The sequence below is a fragment of the Botrytis porri genome, assembly GCF_014898465.1.
Source record: "Botrytis porri strain MUCL 3234 chromosome Unknown BPOR_004, whole genome shotgun sequence".
Classification (NCBI taxonomy): Eukaryota; Fungi; Ascomycota; class Leotiomycetes; order Helotiales; family Sclerotiniaceae; genus Botrytis; species Botrytis porri.
The window spans coordinates 1,258,968-1,270,035 of record NW_024066078.1 but is presented as its reverse complement, the minus strand read 5'-3'; the positions used below and the strand labels follow the sequence as shown (position 1 = coordinate 1,270,035).

Genomic DNA, 11,068 nt, shown 5'->3' with positions numbered 1-11,068 from the left:
TATAATTAACGAATATCCTTCATGTTTGATCTATCCTCCCTCTTCCGGCTTAAAGCATCTGGTTGAATAGCCTTAGACCCTGGTCGATAGACTATATAGAAGTTATAATAAAAGAGGAACTCAGATTAGCGGACTTGTTGTTGGTTCAAAGCCTTTGTTGTAGTGAAGTACTCCAGGTTCTTGTGATTGGTGAGAATCTCAAATTCCTGCTGCGAACCTTGAAGGGCTTAATAAAGGTGGCTGCACTTCTGGTATTGATACTGAAAGTGGTGGTAGACGATTACGTTTTGAATTGATTCGTTGTTTATATTGACTGGCCATTTTTTCTACTAAAATTATATATATATTCGAAAGATTGTCTTTCATTTGAGCTTATATATAAGAACCTTTATTACAAGTTCTTATGCAATAATAATTTATATTCAATATAAATAAGTTATTGTTTCAATATTTAATTTGTCTTTATTAATAATAGACTTATATCCCTTATCCTCCTCGAACTAATTTTTCATATATAACAATCAATAAACTTCTTCAAGAAATTCCTTGACTAATAATAATATATTTAAAACTCTTTCTATTTGAAATTATTTTTGAATTATTAATAGATTTATAGTCGATTATGATAAATAGATTATTAATATCTGAACAATATATAATGTATATCTCAAGAACAACATTATATAACATAATAGAATAATATAAAAAAAGAGTTATATTCGATTAATTTATATATAAGTTATGGTATTAAAGTTATAGTAAGTTGAAGATAATTAATGTATTAGGAAATAATTTAGTAATAAAAAATAATTAGATTTTATAATAAAGTTTTATAGCTATATTTATAATAAAATATTTAATAATAATATTTATAACTTTACCATTTATTAAGTAAAGTTCTCTTTAATAGAACAAAGTTTAAGTATATATCTTATAATTAATAATAAAAAACTAATTTATAAACACTTTTCTAAAGCATCTATTATTAATCAGACTAGTTATATTAAAAAAAGATTTATATATTGAGAATATAATGATTTTAATAAATAAAGATTTATTATTTATAATACTAAACTATAAAGACTCTTTACTAATAACAATTTGTCTTATTTATTTAATATCTTTTAACAACCTTTATAAATGATTTAATATAAAGATTGAGCTTTTTTTATATAATTATTAATTAAAGATATTAATGTATTATAGAGTGAAATGTTAAATATACTTTTTAAAGGTATTAAAGACTTAATTTTAATAAATCTCTGAAATATATTCAATTATTACTTAAAATAGAATATAATATAGGTATTATTATTATTACTATAACTATCCCGAGAATCATATTCCTGGAAATCATTTTAATTATAAAATCCACTTCAATATTAATTAGAGTATTAATTACCTCGATTAATAGGAGTATCTTGATATAATCTATAGTTATTAAAACCTCCTCAAAAACCTATGAATCCTAGGTCTTTTTTAATTATTTGTTATATATCCACTTATTTCTTAACATTACAGTTTTATATTAAATGATTAAATTTCTTATAATAATAATAGAGATTAAGTTAATATTTCTTTTTTTATTATTAATTTTATATTCTGAAAGTATTAAGATTTATAAGATTAGATAATATTGATATAGTGAATAATATATTAATCAGGGATATATAGTATTATATAAAGCTTGAGTTTGTTTTTGATTCTAAAAAATATTTATTCTTTTATAAATTCTAATTTCAAACTTTAAACTTCTGTTTTCAATTATTAATATTAATAAAAGAATAAGAATTAGAATCTTATATAAATAGTTATTAAAGATTATAGAAGATTTTTGTTTTTATTGTTATAATTATTTTATATGGTTACTTATAATATACTATATTGAGATATTCTAATTAAATATAAAAAGTCGAAAAAGATATTTTATTAATCATCTTGAGTTTATTAAATTAAATTAAGACTTTATATACTATATTAACTAAAATATAAAGCCCATTAAGCTTATTAAGAAAAAAGTTATTAATAATATAGATTAAGATTTTATTAATAATATCATTTATATCGATCAATTTCTTTTAACATATATAATTATTAATAAAAAAGACTAAATATAAAAGCTTCTTTTTATTTATATTAAAAACAATTGAATTAATTATTGAGTAGATTTATAAGTTTTGCTTTTAAGTAATATATTCCTTTTATTAAGATATTAATTCTATTTTTTTTAAAGGGGTTTAGGGTTCTTTAAAGTTTATTATTAGCTAGCCCTACTTTAAATAGGAGCATATGATAGGTTTTATGTGATTTGAGATTATAATAATTAAATTAATTAAAATTAAATACTTAATTAATTATTTATAATAATCTTAAGGAAACATTTTATAATTAAATCTTGTTTGAATATTTATTAAATAATAAAGAGTAAATCGAATATACAATTAATAATATTATATAGATAGTTAAGATAATTCTATTAATTTTATATTAATGTTAATAAAGGAAGGGAGCTATAAAGTTCATAATCCTGAAAGCTAGATAGCTCTTTTATAATTTATTATTATTAATTAAAAGCATTATTGATTTTAGTTTTAAATGTTTTAGGTAAAATAGATAATGATAAGTTAATATTTAAAGTATTTAGTATATTAATTATAATGAATAAAGAGGACAAAATAAAGATATAAATAAAAATAAAGATAAGAATGAAAATGAAAATGAAAATGAAAAAATATAAAAGATATAAAAAATTATAAAAATTGTAAAAGAATCTATCTTAAACAAATAAAAACAAAAACAAAGAATTTCTTTTTAAAATTGAATTACTTTTACTATAATAAAACTTTTTTGTAAAATAGAATATACTATTATAATATAAGGAATAAATATTAAATAAAATGTATAATATTCTATAAAAAGTAAAGAAGGAGGTGGAGAAATGTCGATTACATAAAGGGTGAATGCTTTAGACATTCATATAACTATGTACTAAACCCGTGACACTTGTTTAGTGAAATCTAATTCAAGTAATATAATAAATCTAAATTATTTTAACTTCTTTAGTATTATAACATAATATAAAAAGTCTTGAATATAGATAATCTTTTTTAATCAAATTATTTAAATCATTTAATTAAAGCTAATTAGAATTAAATAAAAGAAAAGAAAAATAATAATTATATAGAATAAGCTAAAGGCTTTTCATTAATCTAATTTTTATAATACTAGTTTTAATATTAAGATTTATATAAAGAATTAAAGTTATATTCTGTAAGTAGTTATAGAGCTTATATAATTAATCCGATAGAGAATATATTTTATATAGTAGAATCAAAATTATTTTTAGGATTAAAGGTTTTATATTTTAATAGTATAAATGTTGATTTGATGTATAAAAATTTAAGTATGCTCTATTATATTATATAATATAATATAATCTTTAAGTATACTTAATAAAAATTATAAAAATTATAAAAATTATAAAAATTATAAAAATTATAAAAATTATAAAAATTATAAAAATTATAAAAAATATAAAAAATATAAAAAATATAAAAAATATAAAAAATATAAAAAATATAAAAAATATATAAGTTAATATGAAAATAATATAGACCATGAACATGATATAGATTATAAAAATTGTAAAAATTATAAAATATCAAAAAATATCAAAAAAGATTAAATCGACTTCGTCTACAACCTTTTAATAAATTTCTTTTTCAATTTTTATTATAATAATTATTACATTATACTTTCTTGTATTTGTTTTTACGTAAGAGAAAAAACAGACCGGAATTAACTACTAATAAAGCCCTTCGATAATTCAAATGTTTCATTTCAATTTAATCAATTAAATATCTGAATAATTTTTATAATTAAAAATCATTCAAGGATTTATTTCATGTTATTAATTTTTAAGATTTTGTTATTGATTGATTTATTATAGAATTTATAAGAATGATTAATTTTAGCCTCTTTTTTCTCCTACGAATAGATTGTCACCTTCTTGGAAACTTTCTCAGCCCCCTCACCCACCCATGCTCAAATGGTATCTACGAAGTCGAGAAAGCACAGCAAATCGCAATCTAAGCTTATCCTCGGAAGATTAACCTCTTTAAGTTTAACGTTGGTAATCATCCGTGTGTAGTACTCGTATCTACGAAAGAACGGAGTAAAGTAAGGTATTAATCAGGTATCAAAATGGGCCATGCTAGCATGCTATGCCATGTTCATTCGGTTCAGCCTTGCGAGAGATTGGGAACATCCGTTCTTCTCAATTCTATCCAACTCACAGACCTCTCTACTTTGCAACCCCAAGATCTATGCTCTCAATACTGTATACAGTACTCACCTTTTTCAATGGGTTGAGGCCATCTTTCAACGATTCAGAAGAACCCTAAAACGATCTTTGCTGTACTTACCATTTCTTTCTCCTTCCACAGATATCAAGTGAGTCGAGCGGGTCCATGATGAAACCAGGGGACAGTGCGCGAAACACTCTCTCCGTCCCAGATATCATCAAGTTTTCAAATGCTATGTCAGTCCACCGGTTAATTCCTGTAGCTTATTGCTACGGACTTCCTGGTCGTATGGCAATGATCTGCCGCATTCTTCGTCCTTGTTGACAGGGACATCGCTCAGCCTAGAGTCTCATGTCAAACACAGTAATGCTTGAGATACTGGGCCCTAACCTCAATATAGTCTGGACCACAGTGAAGGAGCACAACATTGCGAGTGTAGTGTGGCCTTGAAATGCTTTTTTACCTTGTCGTTGACGCATACACCAACCCTCACTGTGACTTTGCATTATGTCTATTATGTACAATTCTCGGTTGGTCCCCAGATTCAGATTCAATACATGACCATTCCAAGAGTAGCATAGAACGTCCACTTCTCTCAATTGTCTGTCCAGTGCCAAACCAGCATGTCGCGAATCTCTTCTCCACTCTGTTAGCTAGTCTCAATCTTTCAGAGGTCCAAGATTCTCGACTTGGTTACCTCTTGGTTGCTTTCACTTGTCAACCGTTTATTCTCTCACTCACGTTCTATACACGGCCGGATCGTGACGTTCTTTCTTTGATCAACATTTTCAATCAGATCTGGTATCTAATTCTCACACTGACTCTGGTTCTACAACGACGACGACGACGACATCGAATAATACTCATCAGTTCATGTCCGTATCCTATTAGCTTCTGTCGGTCGGCGATACGGGGCAGCGGCGACTCGGCGGAGGAATGAATACGACAATGGCACCAATGAGAGATCAACCAGAAGAGAATATGAACCGACTGGTTCAAAGGAATGTTATGTTAGACGATCTTCAATTAGCAAAAAGGGTTAGAAGAGGCGATGATGATGATGGGAGTGGAGATGGGAGAAAAGGCGAACGGGATGATGACTATAGCGATGAGCGCAGCGACGATTATCAAGATACACAGGTCGATAGTTCACAAATGCCCACACCCGTGGTCACAAGGACTGCGTGGACCCAAATAACAAATACTGCTTGGACCACACAAACTGCCACTGCCTGGACCACGCAAACTGCGATCACTACTTCATCGAGTGTAATGACTGTCGTCGTTGTTGCTACGCCAAGCTCCACATCGACATCGGCATCTTCAACATCGACTTCAGTGAGTTGGAACAGAAACTTTGTGTGAGTGGGTGTACTGACTATAGACAGATATCCATTACGTCTGCCACATCTTCATTGCCAACAGGGGCTGTTGCATTCACCATACCAAGCTCAGAGCAACCAGGAAGGAAAGGCTTATGTACCCTTTCTAACGGAGCTCCATGTGAAAGTCCCACGGCTACCACATCTACTGTCACTGCCTATGAGGCCGTCAGTGCAAGCTCTGCGCCGACTGCGCAAGCAGATGAAGATGGGTCATCTCCTTCCGACATACCACCTCAATTTCGCCACGGAAATGAAGGCGATCTTAGTCCTTTGGCGGAGAAGCTTCTAATAAGTGCTGGATCAATAGGTTTGTAATTCAAGATAGCGTGACAACTAACTGTTACTGACCTTAATCAATAGCTATATTCGTCATCTTTGGCGCTATCATATATCTCGTCATCAGAATGAAGAAGCTAAATCGATTGGCAAGAGGAGAAATATCAGAAGAGGAAGCTCGTTGGTATGGATGGAGAAGAAACAGAGGTGGCCCAGGTCGTCCTCCCAGTTATGCTAGCGGCAAAGTTTCACAAAATGGATATCCTATTGATGAAAAATTTACTGAAAGGGAAATGGGTGGTTTCTATAACTCTGAAAGCAAATCGTCACTCGAACGCCCAGGATCAGCAACTGTAAACTTACGGGGCTTGCGTACAGATCTCCAAAGACAAAATTCAATCAGGAGCAGTCAATCAGGATCTGGTATGTCTGCCAGTCCAGTTGCCGGCCCAGGTCAATCATACGGACCTTCAAGCAATATGGATTACTATTATTCTCAAACAGGAACTATGAGATCTCAGCAGTCAGGACAGTCTTCAAATGCCTACGATCCTTCTCAAAGGGAGGTCAATCATATGAGTTACTTGTCTTCAATATCGTCAGGATTTGGTGACTCACTTGTCATGCCTGATGATAGTGCACCTCCTCAAATTCCAGTCTCCAGATTTTCTTGGACAACAGCGTCTCAAGGTGCTCCACGGAATAGAGACACTATATACACAACAACGTCAGAGGAAACGGCGCCACGATTTCGCACTGTCAATTCATGGGTGGCTCAACAAACAGGGCGGGTAGAAAGGAAACAACAAAGTGACATGGAAATACCAGCAATGCCAGAAATTCCTATTTCATATACCCACCGATCGCAGGTTCCTGAACCTTTGTTTACCGAGGGCCATCAACGCAATTTGAGTGAGAACCCAGCTTTTAGACATCACCCCGGTGACGAAATCGAGTTGGGAAGAGGCTCACGTGTTCCGAGTTCAATTCTGGATAGAAAGATGGGGATTTAATTAAAACAACAACAGAATAACTCAAACAGTGAGTGTACTATACGAAAGACGAAGTTCTATCCATTGTGTGTGTATATATGTCTAATTTCCTATACGGTCGTTCCAGCCTGGTGCTTGATTCGATGAGATTTGCATAGCGTGGAGCGGGGAGCATTTTTGTACGTTTTTGAGCATTTGGTGGCTGGTTGGTTGGGTGTATGATTTATTGATATTTTTTCTGCTTAGGGAAACGGGGATGAGAGATTGACAAATATAACATATTGTAATGTCATGACGAGAATAGAGCAAGAAATAGGACGAGCGGGAAAGGGGGGGAGGGGGTGGAATGAAATGAAATCAAATCGATGAGAAATCAAATTTGAGCGGGAGAAGAAAGGTTTCGCTCAATGCACTATCGATATTTTAGGAAGCTTAGCATTGCTTTTAGGCAACCAACGCATGAATGTACGATCGGAGGTGAGGCAATCGAGTTGAGATGGGATGAGAATGTGAAAAGGTGAATTTAAAGCAGAAGGCTGGTGAAGTGACGATGCCGGGACGATGTGTAGACAGTGTGTAGACAGTGTGAGAGGAGGCAAAGGCGCGGTGGTGAAGATAAGAGATTGTTTTCTGTCTGTCTGTCTGTAACTTTGTAGTATATAAGTGCAGTGATATAGTTTTTAAATACATTAGAAAAAGCTTTTAAATCTTCGAGGTGGATTATTCTCTGTTCTGTGTTGATGCTTGCTTGCTTGCTTGCTGGTCTTGACTCTGTAGAATCTCTTGTGGGGATTTTGGATTCATATAATAGATGTACGTGGAGGATATCTCAATTTTAGGGGCTTTCAAGTTATTTTTGGTATTGATTGATTGTGAGAGGAGCTTCTTGAAGTTGGGATATAATAGCATAAATACTTCACAAACCATTCCATCTACGGAAACTGACTTGATCTACTCAAATCAGCATAATTCCATCGGTTAGGAATCGCACGATATCGTTCGTTTATCCATTCATCTATTTTCTCTTTCGTCAATCTAATCACCTATCTATCCCATCCTATTCCATCCCAATCTCCCACCGATAGTCCACCACATTCAATCCCCCTTTCCCCTTTCCTGATTCCTCATTCCCCATCCTCCTTTGAATCTTTCGATTGCCAATTTCCACCAAGTCAACTCCTCACACCTTCCACACTGCCCCCCCCCTAGATAAAATAAATCTCTGCATCAGATCCTGGTTCTTCGTATTCCTAAATGATTTACTTGATGATTTTTTGGTGTCCTACCTAGGTAGGTATCCATATAGAAAATAAGATAATTGGTGGTGTGTGCGGTGGACCTCGCAAGAAATAAGATCGGATGGAAGTGAAACATTGCGCCACCGCTTGGGTGAAACTGAAATTGGGATTGAAATTTTTGTTCTCGATGAAGTGTGAGGTGCGGAAGTGTTGATGTGTTGATGTGGGATGCGTAGGGTGGGATTTGGGGATGGGTCATTGGGGGCTGGGAAGGATATGAGATGGGAGTGAAGAGGAATGTGGAATTTGGAAGGTGAAGGAAGAGCTTGATTGGATTTTGAGTATGCGTGTGGAGTAGAAGCAGATGAACATAAATCTTTCTTGGAAATAGTTACACTAGTGTCTTACAGGATGAGAAAATGTGCTTGTAAGACCTCGGAATAGGAAACTCATTATGTCGTTGAGAGTGGAGCATAGTATCCTAATCAAAATAAAATACGAAGCGAGACTCGCGTAGACGGGTCGAACTACTCCCAGTATCCTGTTTTCACTGACTCGCCAATGTTTCTGCGGACTGACCTTTGGTATTTTATTTTATTTTTAACTTACGTATGAGGAAAGTTATTTCGTATAACTAAAGGAGGAATTGGAGGAATTTCCATGCACGTTATGGTGTGATTTGGTTCAGTTCGGGTAACAGCTGTCAATATTATGTATTTATACTCCGAGTCCCCAAACGAAGAGAAGATAAATGTATCATCGCTGTCATGGAACAGTGGGAGAACATACTGCTTCTCCAGAAGATTCAGCTGAATCTCCAATACGGGATTTTTTAACTTGAGTTTCACACATGATATGAAAGTATATAACAAGATTTAGAGCTACAGCCTGAAATTGTTTCTAGCTCTAAGGTACGTAGTCTTTCCTCTAAACCGCTGCTACGATCCTCATTGAAACATCAAGAACAGTATCTTGCCGGTCAAGAAATGGTGAGTGTCCCGTTGTGCACTTCTCAGTCTTAAAACCAACGCCAGTCACCTTCAGTATGATTTCCTGTACCTCAATTGCTAAAGCCCGATCACCAGTATAGTATAGTACGTATACATCCCTGAATAGTCCTGATAAACAGTATAGGTCAGAAGAGCCATCGAGGTGATAGCAGAATCCAGATGCAAGACCTAGCCTGGAGGCCCAGAGCAGATTTTGCTTCACGGAAAGATCGTTTTATAAGTATCAATCATGCTATCTCAAATTGTATGAAGTGTTTTGCCTGGACATTCCAACAGCGACATGCTTCGCGCTCTAACTTAATACACGTATCTTAGAAAAGAAAAATTAAAAAGGGAGTTGTTAGAAACTTGGCACAAGGCTTTGCAACAGATATCCGCGTAGCGGATAATTGCTCTGACAGATATTCTGTAGGTAATTTGCAAATCCTCTGCAAATTATCCACAGATACAGATAACTTTTACGCAGCCTAAACTTACCTAGCACGAAGAAGTTACATTCCCTTTGATCAAGGAAGAATTCGCACAATCAAGAGTAACAGGAAGCGTGACTCCAATCGAGATGGCGAAGACACACATCTACAGGAGTTGAAGTACACCACCATCAAGCCATGTCTTTGGGCGGGTGGTCTTTCTGTGAGATTCAAGGGCTGCTTCTGAATTCACAATGTACTCATAAGAGTGCATGAATAATGATTATTACTACATCTCCCCTCTCGTCTTCTACCAATCTTTGATGAATCTTGAGTAGCTCTAACATCATCGACCAATGCAATGATAATAAGTGCTGGGTTGGGATTGAAAGTCGGCTAGAGTGGACATGCGGTTGGAAAGCCTTCAGTCCTGAATTTCTTTCTCACAGGCTTGAAGTAACTGGAACTATTCCAGCTGCCATGAATGAAGAGTATAATGGATTTGCTATTGCTTAGCATGACGAGAGAAGCGCACTCATGGTAAGAATTGAGATGATTGGTTCTCGGAGTATGAAATGAATGGAAATCATGAAGAGAATCATAGATGTTATGGCCGAAGGATGTTGCGAATGAATAGAGTAATACAACATCTGCTTAATACAGGATTATCCGACACCAACAGCAAATTATAGAAAACTATTACAGTACCAAAAACACATCTTCATTCTAAACTCTCCAATAATTCAATCAGCCATAAAGACCCAGCAAAACTTACAAAAAAAAGACAAAACACAAAACACAAAAACAATCCAAACCAGAATACATGAAAACTTCTTAAAATATTTAGGTAGGTAGCAACACATCGCGTGCCTAATCCTTTTGAGACTATTTATTCAGCCTCTACTTCCCCCAAATCCATGGACATTTCAATCTCAAAACTAGCAGAAGTATTTTTGTACGTGCACTTAAACTTGCACAGGATGAGAATCAGAAAGAGGAAAGTTGACAAAATGGACAAGAACCATTATGGAGTGCTGTGAGCTGAGAGGAATGATACATGGTAAATTTGATAGGCCTTGGATCCCAAGTTCTAGACATGGCGAACACTTATTCCTCGGGTAACGATCAACAAGATAAAGTAAGATGAATTCGACCTCCTCAATAACAGAACAAGAAAATGTGACAAGCAAAAGTCAGATGCATTCAAAGAGAGAAAACCCGAGTGAAAATAATCTGATAGCTAAGTATAAACCCTTCTCACAAACGCTAATGCTCAAATTTGAGAAACCCCTCTCACCTCGCAAGGAAACGATTATCCAATATCCTCTAATCCTACATAATGAATTTATCCACTCCATATTCAATAACATATTCGAAAGGAATTACTATTAACTTTCACATCCCACCTATCCCCTCCAGAAGACGCCCTTCGCCAACTCCTCTCCTTCAACTC

The 11,068-nt window shown here is 33.7% G+C and overlaps 1 protein-coding gene across 1 annotated transcript; it reads left to right on the top strand.

The window, feature by feature from the left end:
• Positions 1–5,252: 5,252 nt before the first annotated feature.
• EAF01_003336 (uncharacterized protein) lies at positions 5,253–6,978 on the top strand (the record flags this gene model as incomplete). Its single annotated transcript, XM_038911590.1, has 3 exons — positions 5,253–5,642; positions 5,693–5,996; positions 6,050–6,978. 3 exons carry the CDS (start codon positions 5,253–5,255, stop codon positions 6,976–6,978), a joined length of 1,623 nt encoding a protein of 540 aa, XP_038772825.1.
• Between the last annotated feature and the right edge of the window lie 4,090 nt (positions 6,979–11,068).